The following is a 23,899-nucleotide window of genomic DNA, read 5'->3' as shown; positions in this document are numbered from 1 at the left end:
GTTCTCTGCAGTGCCTGGTTGCTCTGCCCAGGGAAGAAGAGGAAGATCAAAGGAACAAAAATATTAATAAAGTCTGTTCTTTAGAAGGTTTAAAAGGAGCAAAGGGGACAAATTGCAGCAGCGACTGTAGACAGGGCTGGGCAGGAGGAAAAAATTTACTGGCCTGAGGCATTCAAGAGGAAAAAATGAGGGAAGGAGAGAGGAACTGGACCAGAGCAGAGGGTACAAAAAGCACCTCTGGTCTGTAACAGGTGCACAGGTAGCAGAGTCTGATAGAGGGGGATCCTAAACAACACAATTTGCTTTCGGGGGTCTGATTTGTCCTCTGTACCCCCAAGGAAGTCTCACCTGAGTTCAGACTTACTTACTGACAAAATGAGGCATACAAATGTAAAGGTGTCACAGCACAGCATCACTGGAAAGCTGCTTCCTTTCTTATCCCTTCCCTGCCATCAGTGGTGGATATAGGGCAGGGCGAGCGGAGTGGCTGCCCCAGGCCCTGCGTTTCAATAGGCCCTGCGCCAGCGCCAGGGGCGGACTGGCCCGGCGGGATACCGGGAATTTCCCGGTGGGCCATCTGCCGAAGGGCCGGCCGGCGGCTGCTGGAGGAGGTGGGGAGGGGGATTGTGGTGGGGTGCCACAGCCCCCCCGCACTTTTGAAATTCCCCGGCGCCGGCCAGTACGGGCCACGTGGGGCCGAGGGAGCACATGCGCGGCATACTGAAACGCCGCCCAACAGCTGAGAGGGGAGACTCCGGGGCATAGCGTGGCGTGATGCCATGGCCCGGGACTTTAAAACCGCGCAGCCCAGCATTGCACTGCACAGTTCTGCATGTGGCCTGGAGCCTGGGCCATGGCCACGGCCGCCCTGCACACTGGAAGGCAGAAGGTGGATGGCAGAGGAAGGGGCTTGTGCTGAGGGGAGAGGGAGCAGGTCAGGAGAAGAAAGGGGAGGAGAGAAAAATGCCAGGGGGCCAAGTGGAGACAATGAAGAAAAGGGCAGAAGGGAAGGTATTAGTGGGAGGGGGACACGGTGATGCTGGGAGAGGAGAGGGTAAGGGCATTCCGGGCTAAAGGGGGGAGGGGGAGGAGGTGCTGGGAGAAGGCTTGAAAGGAGGGGTGGGCGTGAGGAAGGCGGGGATGGAGCAAGGCATGTGTGAGGGCACAGAGGCATGAGGCGAATGGGGGCAGAGAGTGGTGAGGGGGTGGACATTGTTGTAAAGCAGGCTTTTTCTGTCCACGGCTTTCGCGTATAGCCCATCCTGCCACACAAGGCCCCTCACACAAAACCCAGATACTCAGAGGAGCATGGGAAGCACAATGCAGTTTTGTGAATGGAATTTGATCTTATAGGCATCCTGGAACTCAAAGGCACCAAGAAAATAGGGAGGTAAGCATAACTAGATAACGCCTAGCTGAATTTACAGATAAGCCTCATTTGACCGTAGCTTGACCAGTCTTAGGGGCAAGGGAAAAAGTAAACATAGGGTAATAAAACACAGTTGTCTCACACTAACTATCCCCCATCTGGTCCTGTCCACGAGGGGATCATGCATACATCACGAAAATTCCTATAGGGCAGTATTGTCATACTACCTCATCACTAGCCTATCAGGCCCTGCCAAATACAGACCCTAGCATGGCATTAGACACCGAATTTTTGTATAAAAGACCCTCTACTCCTTTGTTCGACGGAGGTTCCGTGTATTGAGGGCACGTGTCTTTGTTTTTGCCCGGCTAAAGGATTGATCACCCTGAGGCTGCCTCCCCACCCTTCGAATCAAATATAGGGGTGCACGAGTCCTGAGCATGCTCCGAGTTCTAGTGTGTCTTTGTGTTATTATCGTTGCTGGATTTGTAAGTATTGCTTAAATGTATTAGTTATTGGTTTAATTAACAGTTAAATTGTGTTAATTTCACTGTGTAATTCTGTAAAATGTATCTAAGTTCTGTTAACCACATTGTATAAATTGTATAATCTTGTGTTGTATAGTAGTGTTGTATTTAGGCTAAGTATAAGTGTTAGAAATAGAAGCCCCGGAGTTGTTAAGTTGTAAAAGTAGATTTATGACTAACTCCACCAGCTGTCCTAAAATAACCATAGAGGGGCTAGCTTTGGATGGTTCTTTTATTATCATTACTTTGGCTTTGTTTTTTGTATTTTTCATTTGTATGCTACGTTGCCTTAGGCGAATTAGGGATAGCGATTTGATATAAGTGAATTGTAATCAAAGAATTGTAATCAGTTGGGTATAATTGTGCCCAAGCTTTTCTACGCTGTAAAAGTACTGAGCAATTGCTAGTTTAAACACCTACTTGTTAATTGCTGGTTATGACCACTTAATAAAAATCATTTGTTTCACCATCATCCAGTAGTTTTCACTGGGCAGTCGGCTTTAACCCTTGAGGCTCCCATCACATCACCAAACCAAGGTGTAACAGGCATCAGGGAAAAAGAGGGTACAGCAGGGGCAGTGAGGGAAGAGGGAGGCACCAGGAGGGTGCAGGGGTAAGGGAAGGTGCAGGGAATTCTCGGGGTGAAGCAGTAGGGCAGACACCTGCAGGGGAGGGACCAGCACCAGGAGGAGAGAGGCAGGGCAGGTGTGTAGAGGGAGGTGTTAGGAGAGGGGCTGAGGAGGGGTAGCTCACATGATCAGAGTGGGGCTACTGGAGGAGTGAGTGAGTGAGTGGGTGGGGGGGGAAGGGACCCTTTTTGTTTTTTCTCCATGGGCCCCCCCCCCCCCCGCGCGATATTGAGCTGCCCTGGGCCCCGGAAAACTCTCATCCGCCCCTTCCTGCCATCATAAAAGAAGCCAGTAACCCCACCCGCTATCCCAGGACAGAGGATGTGGCGGGCAGCCTGGACAGGTGCAGGGGTAGCCGGGAATACGAGTCCATTTGCTACCCGGGGCAAACGAGGCTGGGGGTAAGCAAGCCGGGCGTGCCACTGGGCGGGAACGCTGACCGGCGGCGGAGTTGTGGCGCTGCCCCCCCAGGCAGGTTGCAACGCAGCGCCTGGAGCCAGCAAGCTGGGGAGGTGCGAGCCAGCCCAGGGGCCGGGACTAAGCCGCGGGCTCCCTCCCCAGAGCCCCGCCCAGCGCGGGGCAGAGAGGCGGGACCGGAGCGGGCTGGAGCTGGCCGGGATGGTGGAAGTGGCGCTGCGGGGCGGCCGCCCTCGGCGCAGGTGAGGGGCGCGTGCGGCATGCAGCCCGCCGCCCGGGTATAGCGAGCGCCCGGCCCGGCCCGCCCAGCCTCGCGGGGTCGCTCCTCCAGCCCGGGCCGCGGGAACCTCCTGCGCAGGCAATGGCCTGCGCCCTGCTGCTGCCGCTGCTGCTGGCCTGTGGCTGGCTGGGGGGGCAGGCGCCGCTGGGTCAGTGCCAGCAGGAGCCCCACACCCCGGACTGGAGAATGACCCTCAAGACGATCAGGAACGGGGTGCACAAGATAGACATGTACCTCAACGCGGCGCTGGACCTGCTGGGAGGAGAGGACGGCCTGTGCCTGTACAAATGCAGCGATGGTAATAACAACAAGTACCTCCTCCCCCCGCGCTGGAGCTTGGGAGGAGGCCTGGATTTTTTTTTTTTTTTTTTTTTTTTGAGCGGTGGAGGGAGGCTTGGCACCAAACTTGGCAGCTGATTCTTTTCTAAAAACTCTCCTGAACGCTGACAACGCAAAATAATTCTGACTTTCAAAATTCTCCCTTGGGTAATTCGGTTCTTTCTCCCAGGACTTGGGTTCATTTCTAGGGGCAATCGATCAATTTGCTGGTAACACACTGAACATCGGGTGAGGATTAATGCGTTCTGAACCATTACATCATCAGAGGCTTTTAGTTTAGGAGTTTCTCTTGCTATAATGCACAGTGGTGGCAAGATTTCTCCCTCCGCCACTGTCAAACCCCAAAAGGAAAAAAGTAACTGTCAGTTATTTTGATAACTGACATCTGTGATAACTGCGAATTAATATATTATCTGGAACTTTTAAAAATTGTCCGTTAAAAATAGGGTCAGATACAGCCACATCTTCCCTGTAATACAGACAATTTGTGTGGTTAGTTTCAATATCTGGTGTCTACAACATACCCATAAGTCTGATACAAGATTGTTTGTCAATAAATTTTGTTTGCTTTCATGACACTTTTTGTCTTTAAGACTTTGGTTTAGCAACTCAAACTTGCTGTATTTTAGAAGTAATAGATCTATTTTGCAGCATTTTTTCAAACTGTCTGGTCATACTGTATTTGGTCACAGCAGATATAATTTACTATTTTCATAAGTTCAAGGGTCTTTGTTACAGAAGTATTGGGCACTTATAGGAAGAAACATTTAAGCATAGAATGGTTATTGGCTGTACTAGGATATGGTGGTTTTCAGACTTTTGGATATAAAAAATATCTTCACAGAAAGTTCCATCGGAATTGCCAGTCCAAATTAAAAGAGGGTCTGTTGAGATTACTGTACAGAAGTTATTACGTTTAAAATTTTCTGGAGTTTAATGAAAAACAGAGAACATGGTTTTAGTGAACCTGAGCTTTGCCTTAAGTTTAACATATGCTATTTTCACTGGTAAAACAAACTAGTTGGATCTTGGCTACTAGGCATACTTTTTTTTTGTCTGGAAGGGTCAAGAAAGAATTTTTTTCCTCCAGCACTGAAGGAAAAGATCAGTGTTTGGGGATTACTTTCCTTTGCAGCCCTAATATTTTTAATTGCTAGAATCTATTTAATGTATGCAAGATATTTCAGTTGGGGAATTTTTTGAAAATAATTACAAGACAGACTATTTATAACCTAAAGCCATATGAAATGTTTAAAATGGAGGAGAATTCAGTGGAATAAGCCTCTTTAAACTGGGACAGCATTAAGTCTCATCTAAAATTTCTTCCTTATCCTAAATGATTCTGGCTATTTGTATGTACATGCAGTTTTTCTTTGATGCTTCTCTTTGCTTTAGGAGTAGCAGTGACACCATACATTGATTTCTAGCTTCCCATCTCAACACGTGTTCTCTCACACACTCTTTTCTGTAGAATGCTTCCTTCAGTTTGGTTTCCGATGCCAAAAACAGTTCAGTTGTATTCCTTAAAAATTCCATACTTCTTAGTGTACACAGTAATTTCATAGCTTTTCCCTCTTTTATGCTGTCTAAACTATCAAGGAAGTCCTGCTCAAACAGAATCAATGCTGTGGTTATATAGAGATAAAGCAACAATACTCCTGTATCATTTTCATTTCAGTTAGTAGTTCTGATGTCTAAAATGAGACTTCAGAGCAGAATCTTGGACTATAGATAAGTACAAAGAAGTCTAAGTATATTTACAAGAATTTGTTTTCTGCTTTTTAATTCTTCCCTTCATACAGTAAAAATTAAGAGGTACTTAATACCTGTAGCTCCCCCTGACTTGCAGCTTGGTAGAAGCTCTGAATATTCAGGTGCCTAAATATGGCTTTAAATGCCTAAAGTTTGTGTGTGTATAAAGATGTTAAAACGCAATTATCTGGCTAATCAACTATGCAATTAGTTGATAAGTGTTGCTTTGCAGAGACACAATGCGGGTAGCTCCAGGAGCCAACTGCAGCCAGGACTTAGCAGTCCTGGCTCGAGCCGGCTCCAGAGCCACCTATGCTGCGGCTCTGCATTTTAAATGTAGTAAGAGCCACTGGGTTCTTACTACATTTAAAATGCAGAGGTGCAGTGATCAGCTCGAGCCAGGACTGCTGGATCCCAGTTCACGCTCAGTCCAGCAGCCTTTGTTCACAGCCAGCCCTGGCCACCGCGAACAAGGGGTTGCTTGGTGGCAACAGCCCCTGTCCACGGGGGCCAAGCTCCTTGCTGTGATGCCTGCAGACAAGGGCTGCTTCACAGCAGCATCCCCTCTCCTCCCCCTGCTGCCTGTGTTAGAGGCATCGGGGGAGGCAGATGGCACCCTGGAGACAGTGCTGGGGGGAACTGGCTTTTAAGCAGGCTCCACCCACCACCAGCTCCTGTCCCATCCCCCCCACCTTTCTGCCTTTCAGAGGCAGCAGGGTGGGGGAATACTGCAGAGAGCATGGGGCGAGCGGGAACTGCTTGGGTCCCTGTTTGCTCCCTGCAGCACTTCTGCTTTTGAAATGTACAAGAACCCTATAGGATCCACCACAGTGGGAACCAGCAGGAGCCAGGACTGAAGCAGTCCCCGCTGGTGCTGTTTCCCTGCTGTGCCTCTGCCTCTCCTGCCCCCAGCACTGTTGCTCCTGCTCACCCCCCTTGCTGCCTATCTCTGATAGAGGTAGCACGGGGGATGGGGAGGAGGAGTGAGTGACTAGTCGCTTACATCCCTTTTATTTTTATGTGTGTGTGTGTGTGTATGCTTATGTTAAGCACACACACCTTATTATATACAATTATTATTATTATTTTAAGCAATAAAATAAGCTACTGCTCAGACACTCGAGGCAAAAGATCTGTACTCAATACTTTTTAAATTCCTTTTTACAGGGTCGAAGCCTTTTCCACGGTATGGGTATAAGCTTTCACCGCCGAATGGATGTGGATCCCCACTATTTGGAGTTAATGTAAATCTCTCTCCTTTATGCATTTTATTTCTTCCACATTTACTCAGACTTTCATATTTAAAAATGGGTTGCAAGCAGTCTACTTCAAAAAGAAGTGTCAGTTTTACGCTTCCATTCCAAACACAGAAATGTGTATTGTATTTATAAGGCCATTATGGTCATTTTGTCTGACCTCTTGCATAAAGAGGCCAAAGAATCAAATTCATTAATTTCTTCATGAAATCCATAAGGTCTATTTGAGTTGTAGCAAACCTTTTAGAAAGATACCCAGTCTCGATTTAAAGACTTAAAGTGATCGATTCTCCATCGCATCTGTATGTAAGCTGTGGTGGGCAAAATACGTCCCATGGGCCAGTTCTGGGCCCCCATGATTCTCTAGGCTGCTAGTATCCTCTGGCCCAGCGGGACCTTCCAGCAGGCTCCCTGCCTGCACGCTGCTCAAAGTAACCAGCTACTGTGGCCACGTGTGTCTCTGCATGCCGAGTGAGCCAAAGGAGTGAGAGCCTCAATGAGCTGCTCATAATCAAAAGCAGTTTCAGGCCAGTGGGACCTGCAAGAATGGTGCTGGTGGCGGGGCCAGTGCATGGAGCTATCCCCCTCCCCCCACCTGCATAGGGCTTGCGATGTACAGAAACACATGACCCGAGCCACTGGCCACTTTGAGGAGGGTACGGTAGGCAGAGAGCCTACCTGAGGGTCCTGCTGGGCAATTGTGTGGGATCTATCTAGGCAAGCGCCTTCCAGTCAGAGCCAAGACCTGGCACCCCACTTTCTCCCTCCAAGTCACATCCCAAACCCTCTGCATCCCCTCCTGCACCTCTGCCCCGGTCACAACTCCCTCCAAGACTCTGCACCCCCGTCTCCTGCCCCAGGTCACAACCTCCTCCTTCACCCAAACGCCCTTCCAAACCCAACATTCCCTCCTCCACCTCAGTCACCTACCCTGAGCTCTGTTCTGCACTCAGCTTCCATCCCAGGCCCTGTACCCTTTCCATAAACAAGTGTGGCCCTTGACCCCTTAACAAACTCTTGGAATGACTTTCCAGCAAACATTATTGCCCAGCCCTGATTTAAACTGTGCTATTTGCCAAGTTATTCTCACTTAAATGTGCACCTGATTTCCAGTCTGAGCTTGTCTTGCAACTTCCTGCTTTAAGTTTATTTTATTCAAGTTTATTCAAGAGAAAGCTAAGAAGTAACTTTATCATGGTCTGTAAATACCTTCGGACCGATCTGTATGTTGTGTGGACAGATTTCTGAAATCAGATATTTGAGGTTTTGTTCACTTGTTGCTGAACTTGAGCAATATTTCATGGGAGAGGAAAAAAGTTAGTGACTAGTAAATATCCAGTTGTTAATGTAAGCATTTTTCTTCAGTACCCTAGAATATTACAGGAATGATATTAAGCGACAGCATTCAACAACAAATTCACTCCTCTCCCCTAAGATTTAAGATCCGGCAGTAGATGAAATAATATTCTCTCATTTAAAACCAAGAACTTTGGGTTGGCCTAATGGTATCACTGCCCTGCTGTGCGAGAATACTGGATTCGGTTTCTCTTTCACTGTCCATATCAGTAGCATTTTGCTTGGTATTTGGAGTAGTGAGTAATACTTGTTTTCAGTAATTTCCTCGAATATATTATTCAACCGTATGCATAGGAGACAGGCAATGTTAACAATCCCGATTCAATATATTTTTTGTTGTGTTGGCTGGGATACTAACCTTGAATTTTTCCTTTACAGTTTGACATTGGTATCCCTTCAATGACAAAGTGCTGTAATCAACATGACAGATGCTATGATACGTGTGGCAGTAAAAAAAATGACTGTGATGAACAGTTTCAATATTGTCTCTCCAAGATCTGCAGAGAAGTACAGAAAACACTAGGAATATCAGAGACTGTACAGGGTAAGGCAGAAAAAAATAGCATGTAAGGTATATCAAGTTGATCTTTTACTGAAGCTCTATAAGGACTCAGACTCTGGGGTCCAAAGGGACTATCATAGTTATCTTGTCTGACCTTCTACAGTTGTGGTTAGGTGAGGTTGTGGGACCTGCAGAAGTAGTAGAGGACCCAAAGCCTTGTGATTTAAAAACTCCAAGTTATAGAGAATCCATCACTTTTTACCCCTAATTCATACCAGCAAGACACAGGCCCCTTTCTGCAGAGGAAGGAGAAAAACCCCTAGGATCTTTGCCAATCTGAAATGAGGGGAAAATTCCTTCCTGATCTCAAATATCACTATCAAGCCAGTGACACTCAGACTGAAGCTCACAGGCTGCAAGTAACTCTTTAATGTCACATGTGGCTCTCTGCAGCACATCCTGCTTTTACCATGTTATCAGTCAATTGTACTTGATGAAACAGTAACTTAGCTATTTTGCTCTTAGAGTTTTATTATACATATACACACAGACACTTTAAAAATTGAAAATGAAACAATGAATTCACATTATTATGGCTTTTTTGGAGAATGCTAGAAAATAAGCACGGCCAGACAGGGTCAGACCAAAGGTCCATCTAGCCCAGTATCCTGTCTGCTGACAGTGGCCAATACCAGATACCCCCAGAGGGAGGGAACACAACAGGTAATCCTCGCATGATCCTTCTCCTGTCATCCATTTCCAGACAAACAGAGGCTAGGGCACCATTCCTACCCATCCTGGCTAATAGCTATTGATGAACTTAACCTCCATGAATCTCTCTCTCTCTCTCTCTCTCTCTCTCTCTCTCTCACACACACCCTGTTAAAGTCCTAATCTTCACAACATCCTCTGGCAAGAAGTTCTAGAGGTTGACTGTGTGCTGAGAGGGGGGGAAAAAAAACTTCCTTTTGTTTGTTTTAAACCTGCTACCTATTAATTTCATTTGGTGACCCCTAGTTCTTATATTGTGGGACCAAGTAAATAACTTTTCCTTATTCACTTTTTCCTCACCAGTCATGATTTTATAGGCGTCTACCATATCCCCCTCTCAGTCTAATCTTTTCTAAGCTGAAAAGTCCAAGTCTTTTTAATCTCTCTTCAAAGTTCATTGCTGATTTGGCTCCCGAGCCACCAAGGTCTGAGTATAACAGAGCTGACCAGAAGATTTGGATAGCCTTGAAAACGGTGGTGAATACCAGAAACATACACATCTGGGAAAATTCTCTGAAGTAACTCAGGATCCTCCCCCATCTCATATCTGGATGCTGAAAATATCTGCTAATAGCAGTTGTAGGTGGGCCATAAGCCATTGCAGACACCACCCGCTCCATAAATTTATCAAGCTTAGTCTTGAAAACAGTGTACAATGACAATAACCCTTCTTGTGTCTACTGGAAATATCTCGCCTGATGCATCCTAAGACTATATTAGCCTTTTTTATGGCCATATCACATTGTCATCCTGTGATCAACTGATGCACCCAAACCTTTTTTAACTTCCAACTGATAGGTCCTCAGCTTATAGTAAAAATTCTTGTTGTTGGTCCCTGAGTGCTAGGGATGTAAAATCCTGTTTAAATTAGTTAACTGGGTTAAATGTGATTTTTAATCTGTTAACCGATTGAATGGAGATGCAGGGGGACTGCTAAAGCCCAGCAAGAGTGGGCCTCCTGTCAAAGATAGGAGCTGCTCCAGCGGGGCTGGAGCACTCCCCCACCTGCCGCAGGCCCCGCAAGGTAGGGGACTGTTCCAGCTCCCACTGGTAAACCAATCACATCCCTACTGCATACATGACCTTGTACTTTGCATTATTAAATTTCATCCCATATCTATTATTCTAGTTTTCAAAGACCTCTAAATCTTCTTGTATGATATTCTGGTTCTCCTCCATCTTGGCAGTATCTCCCAACTGTGTATCATCTGCAAATTTTAATCAGCACACTCACACTTCTTGTACCAAAGTTATCTAATAAAAACATTAAATAAGAGTGGTCCAAGGACCAGTTAATGAGAAACTCCAGTAGTAACTTTCTTGCAGCCTGCCAGTTCACCTTTCTTTATGAACAATTGTCATACAGTTCCTTACTAAAATCCAGGTAGATTAGATCTGCACTTTCCTTAAATGTAGGTATTTGCAGTTCTTCGGTCACAGGGTATGACCTACTTTAATGTTTTTATAATAATTAAAAGTCCTTGCTATTGGGTTTGGAATTTCTTGTCTAAGTTCCTTTAATATTCTTGAATGGAGACTATCCAGGGCCCCCAGTTTGGCTCCACCACAGATGTGGGGATTTCTAGTTTTGTATCTTTCTTCCCTTTAGTCACCCTGCCATTGTCCCCAAGCACCTTGTTACTCTTATTAAAAACTGAGACAAAGTGTTAATTTAGGTGTTAGGCCATACCTAGTTGGTCTTTGGTCTCTATCCCATCATCCGTGCTTAGCTGTTGCTTCTTTTCTTGTTTTCTTTTTGTGTGTATGTCTAAAGAACCTTTCAGGTTGGTGGTGGTGTGTGGTTTTTTTTGTTTGTTTTTTTTGCAAAGTCCAACTCTGTTTGGCTTTTAGCAGTTCTCACTTTTCCCATATGATTTTAGACCTTGAAAAGACAGTTCTCCTTTCTGATCCCTCCCTGGCTTTCTGCATTCTTGTAACAACTTGTTCAAGATATTTGTACATCCAGTTTGGTCTGCAGCCCTTCTGTGCGAATTTTCCCCCTTGCTCAGTGCTGCCTGTTACTACTATTACTTCGCTTCATTTTCTTATTCCACAAATAAGTCCTGTTTCTCCATTAGCCAGTTTTTTCCTCTGCCTTATAGTCACATGCTTCTGCTTGCTACTTTCATCATCTAGCAGTCTACCCCCACAGTTCTCTGAGCCAGCCTATTTCTGGACATCTTTATGTTTCCTCTCAGACTCTTCTCTCCTCTCCTTCCCATCATCATCTGCTCAAACCTGTTTCAAAACTCAATTAGTAGATTCTAGCTGCATCTCCAAACTTTGGGCCATCTCTTCTATCATAGCGAACGGTGGGGTGGGTGGGGGCATTTTCTACAAACAAAGCACCCTCTCCAGAACAATGCACATAATACTGCAGCTTCCATGTCCAGTCAGTTTCATTGTCTTTTCTGGTCACTACCAGCACCCCCTTTGTAGCTGTTGTAGCCTTCTTTCCTAAGTATCTGTCAAGAAGGGGGCAAGAGGGACCACATACCCTCCTCTAACATCTCTGCATTCATCCAATTGCTTTTGTGCTAGCTGGCTGCCTTTATCTGCATGCTGACTGGGGAAGCTCTGCCCCCTAATCAAGGTTCAGGTGTGATCAAAAGTTCTGCTTCTCACAACATACTGCTCCTTATTAGACTGTGCAAGCTGAAAACAAACTAGTAAACTCTCTCAAAAATTCACTCACTGCTCTAAGGTTTTGTCTCCCTTCTCCTTCAACAGATTTCCTGTCAGATGCCCCTGTTTTCACCTTTGTGTGCAGTGTCACAGCTGCCAGCACATTTGCATAGACTGTTTAATCTAATTGAAACAGAAACTCATACTAATACAAAATTAATTTTATTTCACTTTCTCTATTTTTTAAGAGAAGAGATCTGTGACATGTACTCCTGATTTTTATAAATGTAGAGCTAATAAAGGTAGAGGGGAGGAAAAAAATTCTCTTCAAAGAACTAAATGAATATTTCCCAACTCCTACACAGAGATCCCCTAAAATATTACCCTAACTTGTATTGTTATTAGACTGAAGTCAGAAATGAGACTATGAAAAGAACTCCGCTAATAACTGAACTTTATCTTTTAAATTCATGCTCCCTTTTTAATGTGCTTGAAAACCAGCAATATAACTTCATAGAAATGACAAATCAGGCTATTCGTAGTACTACAGTACTATAAATATTACTGCATTGGATGTGTTTTAACTGGCTACTACATGTGACAAAGTGAAGTGCAGCAAATGCTAAGCTGTTTTCTTTTACATATAATATGCAGTTATATATTAGGTAGTGAACATTAATTTTGCTGCATACACAGTCCTTTCAAGTTTGAATTTTACTCTTAGCATAAGTGTCTGTAGTTACTGAAAAATCCAAAGACTCGTGTTCTTTTTCCAGGTAACTGAGGTTGTTTGGTTATAGACTTCTAATGAATTTATTTCATAGAATTATAGAATATGAAAACTGGAAGGAACCTTAAGTGGTCATCAAGTCCAGTCCCCTGCACTCATGGCCGGTCCAAGCACCATCTAGTCCAGAGGTTGGCAAAATATGGTCCACAGGCTACATCTGGCCCATTGAACTGCTGGATCCAGCCTGCAGCCCAGTAGGAGCCTCAGGCAAGCTCCCTGCCTGCTTTGCTCCTGCACACCACTCAAAGCAGCTGGATGCAGGAGCCATGTACTTCTGAGCATTGGGGGGAAGAGAAGTTAACTGGATTGCAGTTACATTAAAAAAAGTGATCTTGTGCTTAAAAAGGTTGGAGACTACCGATGTAGACTACACACTTAACTGAAAATCCGGGCTTTATTGGTTAATCTTGTCGGCTACACGCATCTCCTTGATACCCGTGCTACTACATCTCATAGAGAGGCAGCAACACAGAGGGTGAGAGAGGCAGGCAGGAGCCAGTATGTGCAGGGAGCGTACAGTGTGATCCTATATTGATTTGATCTCCTCTTGTGTCTTGCAGCATGTGAATCAACTGTTCAGTTGTTGTTTGATGCTGTTATACATTTAGGATGTAAGCCATACCTGGATAGTCAGAGGGCTGCATGTATGTGCCAGTATGAGGACAAGACAGACCTGTAAAAGAAGACACTAACAGCTCATGAGCTAGAACAAAGAAAAAGACAATGTGTTCGGAGAACCAGTGTTTTGTTACAAAGCTGCTTAATTTCATTTTCACAAAGCATAGCACAAAATGGTTCGATCATTCACTAAAGTATTTTCCTAATTTAAAAAAATTGCTTAATCCTCTTTCCCTCCCACAAACTTGGAGTTTGAAATTGAAAGAAGTTTTCTCCTTCAACACACATCTGGAGGATTGAGCAGGGTTGTTCATAGAATGCTACTGCAAAAACTGCTGGTGGGTTTTGCTATTAAAAAAATTAAAAGTTGGTGGTGGGGAATGACGGAAATTAAACCAAATAGACTTTCAGACTCTTTTTTTAAAGTAGGTCAAGTTTAGGTTTACCAACTTTTAGTGTTTCTAGTATCTCAATAGAAAAGGAAGACTTTTTTCTTTTTGAAATATTGTGTGTATTTAGTGTGCAATCTTAAAAGTCTTGCACTTCTGTGCTTTTGGTGGAATATCACTGTGATGAACTGACTTTTGTTTCTCTGCTTCAGCTGTGTTACTGTATATGAAAAAACAGTATGTTGAAAGCTAGATCAAACCTAGAACTAAAAGCTACATTTTCCTATTTGATATATCAGACACACTTCTGAAACATTAGTCCAATCAGAAATACGGACACATAAGGCTTGAAATGTGTAATTGAACTGTTCAGAACCTAGCAAAATGTGAAGTGATACTTTCGACATGACAACTTTGGGAAGCACTGCTGTTCTTACAGATTTTCGTAAAAAAATAATTTAATGTTTATATTTTTCAAATCAAATGTATTTTTATTAAATGTACCACCTGACCGAGGCATTCTATTTAACAAAGGTGTCTTTATATGTATAGCAGGGATGTATTTTAATTGTCCAAAGAAAATAATTTATATTTAACTCTTGTAATGAAGACTTTGCTCCTGTTTGCCTATTCTGGCTTATCTTCCTCTGACTCTGTTTTTTGGGGGTTTTATAAAAATGATTTTTAAAAGTGTCTTTGTATTTCAGCTACTCATGCAACAGTCAGAGTACCCAAGACATCTTTTGTACAAATATATTGTTCTGTGCAGCTAGAAAATATACAACTTCAAAGTTTCCCTCATTTGTGTATTTTTTCCCCCTGTGTGACTTAACTTAGTTCAGACAAAGTTACTCAGTTTTGTGTCCAGGGTTGTTTTATCTTAATTTTAAGTACTAACTTTAAAAAAATGCAATTTCAGCAAGAGGTCATGAATTTTGATTATCTCTAAGGCTAGATCTACACTTCAAAGCTAGGTCACATAGCAATGGCAATCCAGGAGGAGGTGGGAACTACACAATCCTGTAGCCATCATAACTATGCCAGGAAAAATAAACAAAAGCAACCTCACTGTAGATATAACTTAGCCATTATAGTGCTTCTGTCAACATAGCTAATGGTCATTTGGGGAAGTTGTGATCCTACATTAGAGACTGGTCTACACTAAAAAGATTAATCAATTTCACTACATTTGGCATGGGTGTGAAGAAATCCATATGCCTGAGCAGTGTAGTTAAGATGACCTAAGTGCCCGCGTATACAGCAATAGGTCTAGAGCAAAATTTGGAAGAGCATGACATTAGTCCTCTGTTTTGTACATGCTCTATAAAACTGGATATTAGAAATTGACAGTGTGCTAGCATTCTTTGTTAGTTTTTCCAGTGTATCATCTGTATGTACAAAGTATTTTATTCCTTTCAAAGTGTAAAACAGCAGCAGATAGAAGTGTTTTTGAAAAAGTTAATTGTTTGTGACTATCCTACTCTAGGCTAGTCTTGATTTCCTTTCTGGTATTCTAAAATTTACTGCTAAAGCAATTATCAACATTAATTTGAGCTGTGACATTTAAAATTTTGACTGAACAAATCTAAAAACAAACACTCCCCCTCAGTAGGTTTAGTAAGAGTTTTTACATTACACACCCAAATAAGGAAACTTTCTACAGCTACAACAAGCTGTTTCTTGTTCTTATCAAGTTTGTACAGAACTTGCAAGAAAATGACCAGATAAATATTAAAAGGAGGTATAGCTTCACCACTGTTGAATAATACAACACAAGTGTTGCAATGGCATAAATATCTCTCAGTACAAAAGAAGTGTTTAACTTCTTCCACACTACCGTGTGAGACATGTAAACAAGGTTTTCTTATGGCAGAAAGCTTGTGGATGTCAAAATTCTGAGAAGTACCCATCAACATCACAAAAGGAAAAATATGTACAAATGCATTATACAGTACCCAGGTCACCAGAGGATATCTATTTCTGCATGAATTAGATAAACATTTAATTCTTTAACATAGTTGTAAAATCCCAGTTTCCTGAGACATCTCAAAACTATGAACATGACCATTAAAATGACTTTAAACCTTGATGAACAAAAGGCTGCTATGGGGAGTTGTAGGTACATAGTGTCGCTTCCCTTTCTCTGAGTACCCAGAGCTCTCAGCCCGTTCCCCTCAGAACTCTGATTCATTGTTTCCAAAATTGTATCCAAGGATATACCCATGCAAACAGCAGCAGCATAGATGTGGCAGCAGGGGGTTTAGCACAGGCTAGCAACGCAACATACTCAGGGCCCCCACTGCGCTCTTACAGCCATGCTGCTGTGTCTATACTGCTATTTTTAGCCATATTATGTTAGTATAGAAGAATAACTGATACCAATCCAACTCCATATACACAATTGTTGTCAAACTTAAAAAAATGTTTTCTTTTAATATACCTGCACTTTTGTTCAGCTACCCACTGACTTCTGAAACATTTCTATTATATGCATATGAAATATTACTCTGAATAGACACCAGAACAAAGAACTTGCCTGCAGCTATCTTCTGAAATGTTAGAGGCTTCAGTTGCACATTATGTCAGCGTGAGTCTACATTTAGTATAATTGAAGAGTAAGATAACTCCCTCACTATCAAACTGTGCTGGAACAGTCTTGGATTAATTTCATTCCTGACAAAGAAGCTCCTTCAAGTGTGAAGTTTTAACTACATCACTGAAATTACTGAATTATTGAATTATCATTAGGATTTAATGGGCAAAAACAAAAGAAGTGGGCTTTTTGTGGGGGTTTTGTTGTGAAATATTAGCTACTGATGTCACATTTATTCAGCATATGCCCATTTTGGTTAGTAACTGTAGTGGACTATCTTAAAATGAAAGAAAGAACTTGAATCTGCTCTTTATTCTTTATGGAAGTCTCTATTTCCCCAGCACTGTAGTTTTCAGTCTCATTTTCCAACCATCAGGGTCTAGATCTACCAGAGTTTATATGCACATATGTACTTTGGGACTGGCAAACATGTTGTGATACAAATATAGGAAGCAATAAAATATAGCCACAGCATTTGTGATAAATATATTTGATTCGCCTCAGCTGGAGCTTTTCTTTACAAAAGGTGTGTAGACTAATAGTAATGATTAAAGTGTATAGTACAGTATACACAACAATCTACCAGCAAGCTGAGACACCTACCCTAAAGTGTATGCAATGTAAATGAAAATTAAAAAAAACTAGACATAAGATAGCAATTCAGGTTAAAAAAAAAACAGAATGGAGAGATTAATGCAGGTTAGAACAGGAAAGGAAGCATTCCAGGAAGATATAAGTGGTAAGGAGGGTTTGGAGGAAGATGCTGGCCATTGTCTGAAATGGGAAATCATGACAAGCCTGGAAGATAGAACTTGTAGAGCCTTGCAAATCCACAGAGATCTGTTTATACACACATCCGCAGCTCATTTTTGCAAACCAATACATATTTTGTATCAATAACCCTGAAAAATTGTGGATATCCACTTTATATCCACAGGTATCCACCTCTGCAGATATCCACAGCTCATTTTTGTGGATATGGATACAAATTTTGTAAACAGGAAAGGCTCCAAAAATGTGCAGAAGCAACATAAAGGCACCAGGAAGGAGAGAATAAAATGGGGAATCACAGAAAAAGAGCACAAAAAGGCACAATAAGGTAGGGAGAGAGAATACATAAGGTTTTGACAGCAAGCTTGAATTTGATGCAGTAATACGGGATGAAGAACCTTTTTTGGGTCGGGAGGCTGCTGACACACTGAACAATCAGTCAGGGGCTGCACAGAAGTGAGAAGCAAAAAGAGCCACAACAAAAACAAATCCCTCAGTGTCATGGCCCCCAAGTAAGAAACAGAAAGACACTCCCCACATTCCCTTCACATACCACAGCTTAGGCTCCAGGCTAGTAAATTTTATGTACTCCAGACCTGTCGTGGGGCAGTGGAGGGACTGGAGTGCCAGCATGGGCTCCCCAAAGCTGGGGAGGGGAGCCCTGCAGCTTGGGGGTCAGATCCAGGCAAGTGAGGTGCCATATGCTGCCCCCAGGATTTAAGTTTCCCACCCTTGCAGTAAGAAATACGAGTCCAGTGAAAGGATTCAGAAGGGGAATAGCTTGGTCAGAACAGCAAGTTCCACATTTAAAAAAAGAAAGATATTTTAGAAAACAAAATACCTAAGGGTGCATCTACACTGCACGATGGCTGGAAATAAGAGACACAATTTGAGCTATGCAAATTGCATATCTTATTTCAATGCTATTTCGAAATAGCTTATTTCATCATTTGGCGTTGTCTACACAAGCTCGGAATAGAGCGCTATTTCCGAACATCCCTTACTCCTTGTAGAATGGGGTTCACAGGGGCATCAGAATAGCGAGCCTGAAATAGCAGGCTTGCTGTGCAGATGTGGGATAGCTATTTCGGGATACTCCGGTATCCCGAAATAGCGTTGCAGTGTAGACGTACCCTAAGTGTGCACATTACGCTAGTGACAGAAAGGCAGATCCTAAGTAAGGCAGCTGTCGCGCTAACGTTGGGGGAGGGGGAGGGGGACATGCAGGCCCTGGTTTTTAAACCTGTGCAGCAGTGAGGCATGCAGTTGTCGGCATAGTTCTAATGACCAAACTCCCCTTAACTCTGTTTTGCTAACCAAGCCACATGGCAGAGACCCCTGGGAGACAGGCAAGGCCGACTTTAGGGGTGCTCAGATCAGCATGGGGGTCTGGACTCAGCCCACTCGTTAAAAATACAGGGGCCAGGTCTGAAATGCTCAACTGGCTCCTGCCACCTCAGATCCTGCAGGGCGGATGCTGTTGGGAGCTGGAGTTTGGGTCAGCCCAGTGATCCAAAACAAAGCCCCTCGCTGCAGTGTGTGTGTGTGTGGGGGGGGTATTATTGCAGCCCCCTCCCCAGCTGGAGGAGAGCAGCGGGCTGGCCTCTGAGTCCGCTGCCGTGCTGGGGGTAGCAGCCAGCCCATGAGGGATCGGATTAGGCGGCCCCATGAGGAGGTCTCCTCCTCAGCCCGCCGGGCGGGGAGGGAGAGGCTTCGGCTGCCTGGAGCGAGAAGGGGAAAGAGGCGGCGGCTGCAGGAGGGAGGCGGGGTGGGGGCGGGAGCAGCAGTCCCCGGCAGGCCAGGAAGCAGCGGAGGACGTAGACGGACCCGGCAAGGCTGCTGGTGGGAGCCGCACTTCGAGTTTTCCTTTGTGCCCATGGCGAGCTCCAAGCACCTGCACCTCGGCAGCAACTCGGGTAGGGCAGGAGAGCCCGGCGCGGGGCGAGAGGAGCTGCTGTGGCTCGGTGGGTGGGAGGAGGCTTCGCGGTTGTGTGTGTGCGGGGGGGGGGGGGGGGGGGAGATATTGTGTCTAGGGGCGGGAGGGACTCCCAGGCAGGGGGGGGAGAGAGGAGCCTAAACCCCCTAGTCCGGCCGGGCTGGACAGGGGCGGCGCTTCCCGTTGCTCTTTTAAAGAGAAAGTAAAAGGCGAGAACGGAGGAGCCACCGGGCCTGCCCTTTGTCTGCTGCCCAGCGCTGCTGCCTCCCAGCAACACAAACAGCGGCCCCGGGGGAGCTGCTGCTGCTCGTGCGTCGCTCGTGCGCAATGGAATAGGTGCCAGGACTCAAGCCGTGTGCATTGCCCTGCCTCACTGACTCACCAAGCCCCCAGGGGCCAAGGCTCTGAGCTGTCACATCGAGAGGTGTCAAAACAGTGGCACACATTAAGCACTGGTTGCACTGCACCCCTTCTGCAGGGCGAGGCAAACCGCGGGCTCATTAGCAGCAGCCAGCGTGGGTTGGCAGGGTGAACTGTCCACTCCTGACTGACAGTGGTGAAAGGAGAGAGCCAGCAATGATTCGAGTGCAAGCATTGCAGGTTAAATTAAGGGGATGGGCAGCAGTCACACTCAAACTAACGGTTTCTTAAAATCAATGAAAGTAGGTTTGCAAGATATGAACAAGAGAGATGTAAAATCCTGATTAATCAGTTAAAAGTTAGGCAAACCTAACATTTAACTGGTTCATTGACTGAGCAAGGTCCTGGGCAGGGGACTGTTCCAGTCTGGCGGCAGCCTCACAGGGTTGGCTTCTGTCTCCCTGGTCCCGCTGTACAGTGCTGGCTGGCGGCCCCATGCAGGGCCCGCTGGGGCTGCTCCTGATGAGTCATTCACATCTCTAATTTATAAAGGTGATTTGACAATGCTTTTTACAGTTATTTTCTCTCTTCTAAAGCAGTGTTTCTTAAACTAGGGGAACACTAGTGTCCCATGAACAACGTGCAGGTGTGCCGCAACCTCTTCTTTGTTTGTCTTTTTTTGTTTGACAATTTTTTTTGAAGAACATTTTCATAGGTGTTCCGCGTAAAAAATATTATTGATTGGTGTTCCGTGGTCTCAAAAAGTTTAAGAAACACCTTCTACTATACCCTTTTTACATTTAATGTCTCTTCACACATACATATGTATTAATCCAAAAATCAGTTTAAAAGGAATAACCAGATCACTTCCCCAACCATCTGTTCAGAGCTAGCATGTGTAGTAAAAAGAAAGAAAGAAGCAGGCTCTTAAACCAAGGTCTGGTGTACAGGAAATTTTTTTAACCAATTATACCAGTGTAGTTGTAGCTGTATATGCCTGTGGATACTTATTTCATTGTAAGAGTGCCTTTTCCAATTTAGCTTCAGCCATCTTCCTAAGCAATATAAGCCAAGTTTATATTCTTATGCCAGAGCGAGACTGTCTACACTGCCATTTTTATTGATTAAAATTTTCATCAGTCAGGGACGTGAAAACACCCACATCCCGATTGACATACTTTTCACTGGCAAAAGTGCGGATGTAGATTGGGTTGTGTTGCCCAGAGAGACTCTCCTGCAAACATAGCTAACACTTCTCAGTGGAAGTGATTTAATTATGCCAGCAGGAGAGCTCAAAGAGCAGGTAGATGGGAAACCTTACAGTGGCATGGCTGTAGTGTTGCAGTTGTGCTGCTGTAAGGGTGTGTCATGTGTACATAGCCTAAGGCTATGTCTATACTGCACCCTTCTTCTGCAAAAGCTTATGCAAATGAAGCACGGAGTAGAATATCACTGTGCTTCATTTGCATAATTAATTGGGGCGTTTTTGCACAAGAGGCTTTTGCGCAAAAAGGAGGTGTGTAAATGACTCCTTTTTGTGCAAAAATCCCCTCTTGCCTAAGAGCTGTTCTTCATTTTTTCAGGAAGAACAGTTCTTGCGCAAGAGAGGGTTTTTGCTCAGAAAGGAGCCATCTACACAGCTCCTTCCTGCTGCTAACCTTATAATGGGGTTGGTGACCTATGGCTGGGGAGCGATTTAGATATGGCTCTTTGACTCTTCAACAGCAGCACTAACCTTCCTTGCACCTTGAAGGTAAGCTGCTGAAGGATGGGGGCGCAGGGCAAGACTGTGTGGCAAGTAAACAGGCGGTGGTGAAGCCTGTGGGGGGGGGGGAGGTCGGGCCTGTGGTGCACCCTGAGTCACCACACTGTGGCTGGCTGAAGCTCTGGCAGTCATCAAGTGGCAGGCGGCTGCCAGTGTTTTACAAACAGCTCAGTTACGCTGGAAGCAGGAGTCACGGGGGAAGGAGAGAAAGGGCCCGGGCTGGCTGAGGTGGGGAAGAGAGAGAAAGGGCCCAGGCAGTGGAGGGGGAAGGAGGGTGGAAATAAAGGAGGGGACTTGGCTGGCAGATAGGGGAGGGAGAGGGAGCCCGGGCGGGGGGCCCTGGCTGGTGGAGAGGGTGAAGGTGGGAGGGAGAAGGGACCTGGGCTGGCATGGCCACAGCCCGGTCCTTCCCAGTGGCCAGGAGGAGAGCCAGGATTACCTACCCCCTGTGACAGGGGGGTTGGTGAGCGCAGTGAGCAAGGAGCACAGCCCCCTAGTATTTTATGAAGAGAGGTTAAAGTGACTGGGACTTTTCAGTTTAGAAAAGAGGAGACTAAGGGGGGATACGATAGAGGTATATAAAATCATGAGTGGTGTGGAGAGGGTGAATAAAAAAAAGTTATTTATTAGTTCCCATAATAGAAGAACTAGAGGACACCAAATGAAATTAATGGGTAGCAGGTTTAAAACTAATAAAAGAAAGTTCTTCACACAGCGCATAGTCAGCCTGTGGAACTCCTTGCCAGAGGAGTCTGTGAAGGCTAGGACTATAACAGAGTTTAAAGAGAAGCTAGATAATTTCATGGAGGTTAGGTCCATAAAAGGCTATTAGCCAGGGGATAAAATGGTGTCCTTGGCCTCTGTTTGTCAGAGGCTGGAGAAGGATGGCAGGAGACAAATCGCTTGATCACTGTCTTCGGTCAACCCTCTCTGGGGTACCTGGTGTTGGCCACTGTCAGCAGACAGGCTACTGGGCTAGATGGACCTTTGGTCTGACCCAGTACGGCCATTCTTATGTTCTTTATACCAAACTAATGTCATGGGGGAGACTAGAGTTTCTCAAATTAAGAGTCCTGACCCAAAAGGGAGCTCCAGGGATGGGACATAAGGTTATTTTAGGGGGGGGTTGTATTACCCCCCCCCCCTTACTTCTGCGCTGCCATCAGAGCTGAGCAGCAGCTGTTGGCCAGGTGCCCAGCTCTGAAGGCAGTCCCCCTTCAACATCAGTGCAGCAGTACGGGTAGCAATGCCATCCTTACTTCTGCACTGTTGCCTTTAGAGCTGGACAGTGGTGGCTGTTGCCGGAGGGCCCAGCTCTGCAGGCAGCAGTGCTGAAGTAAGAGTGACGATATAGTACGGAGCCATCCTTTTGTGTTGTTGCTGGCAGTAGCTCTGCCTTCAGAGCTGGGCTCCTGCCTAGCAGCTGCCACTCTCCAGCTGCTCCTCTCTGAAGGCAGCAGCACCACCTGCAGCAGTGCAGAAGGAATGGTAGCAGTACCACAACCTCCCCATACAAGAACCTTGCAAGGCCTCCACAACCCCTTTTTTGATCAGGACTCCTACAATTACAGCACTATGAAATTTCAGATTCAGATAGCCAAAACCGGTACATTTACAATTTTTAAAATCATGACCATGAAATTGACCAAAATGGACTGTGAATTTGGTAAGGCTTTAATTCACACCTTAGCTTATAACTTTCCAATGTAGACAAACCTTTAGTCTGCATCTAACTGAAAATTGTTAACACAATAATGGTTTTTTGTTTAATATTGTATGTATTTTGGGAGCAACATTTTTATTAAAACAAAGTGTGGGTGGAGCAGGATGTGGTTGCTCAATCCTCCATGAACCCTGAGGCACACCCCTAGCACAGGCTGAAGGGCAGCATTGGCACTTCAGATGACTCAGGATGAGATTAGAGAGAATAACTAGTGCTTTGAAATTTGTACCCATGCTATCTGGTATACTGTCCTCTACCCACGCAACCTACTTATTGCCATTGCAGTACACTTACTGAAGATACACATGACTATGCGTTCTAGTAAACGGACCGTGTGACAAGGCTATAAAGATGTGTGCACATTGACTTATGCCTGTGCCTATGCTTATAGGAAAGAGGGAAAAAGGCATTCCTGTTGTTGGAGGAGAAAAATCAGTGAGGAATTTAATAGGTGAAGGAGGTCATCAGGGCCACATGTTGAATAATGAAGATAAAAATAAACGGTTTTCGAGTACCATTCATCTTGAGAACTGAAGAAAACATAATATGTAGTAAAAGATTATAAGATGGAACCTCTCTAAACTGGAACTCTCTGGTCTGGCAACATAGAGTGAGGTGCAGAGGCAGGAACCCTGCGGGGGCCAGGAGCCAAACCGGGTTGGCTGCAGGGGGGTTGGATGGCCAGGAGCCCTGCTGTGGGAGTTTGGCTGAACTGGCAGCAGGGTGGTCAGAGCACCAACAGGACTGCAGTCTGCTCTGGTGGGGCCAGGAGCCCCAGTGGCGGGGCCATTGGCTGGGGCTGGGAGCCCTGGCCTGGTGGGGCCAGAACTCAAACCCCTGTGGCAGAGCCGCAGGCTGCTGCTATGGGACTGGGAGCCCAGCATTGCAGTGGGATGGGAGCAATGGGACCCAGCAGGGCCCATAGCATGGGAGAGATGGCAGGGAGGCAGGCAACTGGGCCAGGAGGAGGTGGGCTGGGATGCTGGTGGGGGGAGAGGGGGCAGAAATGACCTCCTCTGATCTGGCAAAATCCCTTGTTTGGGACCAGTAACTTGCCAAGGGTGCCAGGCCAAGGATGTCCAACCTGTATCATTATTTATACATTCAAGAATGCGACAGATTTCACAGCCA

At 45.2% G+C, this 23,899-nt stretch overlaps 2 protein-coding genes across 3 annotated transcripts in view; both read left to right on the top strand.

Annotated features, from left to right (window-relative positions):
• The first annotated feature begins 3,109 nt into the window (after positions 1-3,109).
• PLA2G12A (phospholipase A2 group XIIA) lies at positions 3,110-14,414 on the top strand. Its single transcript, XM_075929715.1, has 4 exons — positions 3,110-3,520; positions 6,481-6,557; positions 8,304-8,469; positions 13,174-14,414. Exons 1-4 carry the CDS (start codon positions 3,304-3,306, stop codon positions 13,290-13,292), a joined length of 579 nt encoding a protein of 192 aa, XP_075785830.1. The 5' UTR covers positions 3,110-3,303; the 3' UTR covers positions 13,293-14,414.
• A 4,328-nt stretch (positions 14,415-18,742) lies between these two features.
• CASP6 (caspase 6) overlaps positions 18,743-23,899 on the top strand; it is a 29,292-nt gene continuing 24,135 nt past the window's right edge. Inside the window, exon 1 of one of the 2 annotated variants that reach the window (XM_075929719.1) lies at positions 18,743-18,900. Coding sequence is in view for 1 of the 2 variants with exons in the window: in XM_075929718.1 (XP_075785833.1) it covers positions 18,861-18,900 (40 nt within the window). In the remaining variant the exon portion in view is untranslated. The remainder of the gene's footprint in view (positions 18,901-23,899) is intronic. The other variant, XM_075929718.1, reaches the window with a different exon arrangement.

The sequence above is a fragment of the Pelodiscus sinensis genome, chromosome 5, assembly GCF_049634645.1.
Source record: "Pelodiscus sinensis isolate JC-2024 chromosome 5, ASM4963464v1, whole genome shotgun sequence".
Taxonomy (NCBI): domain Eukaryota; kingdom Metazoa; phylum Chordata; order Testudines; family Trionychidae; genus Pelodiscus; species Pelodiscus sinensis.
Note: the sequence above shows the minus strand (reverse complement) of the source record. Positions and strands in the feature narration are given on the sequence as shown.

Bases quoted from the DNA above. Each gene is read 5' to 3' on its own strand.
- PLA2G12A (XM_075929715.1), top strand. From the start codon at position 3,304: ATGGCCTGCGCCCTGCTGCTGCCGCTGCTGCTGGCCTGTGGCTGGCTG. The intron at 6,558-8,303 runs GTAAATCTCTCT...TTTCCTTTACAG, and splicing joins CCCCACTATTTGGAGTTAAT to TTTGACATTGGTATCCCTTC. The intron at 8,470-13,173 runs GTAAGGCAGAAA...TGTGTCTTGCAG, and splicing joins AATATCAGAGACTGTACAGG to CATGTGAATCAACTGTTCAG.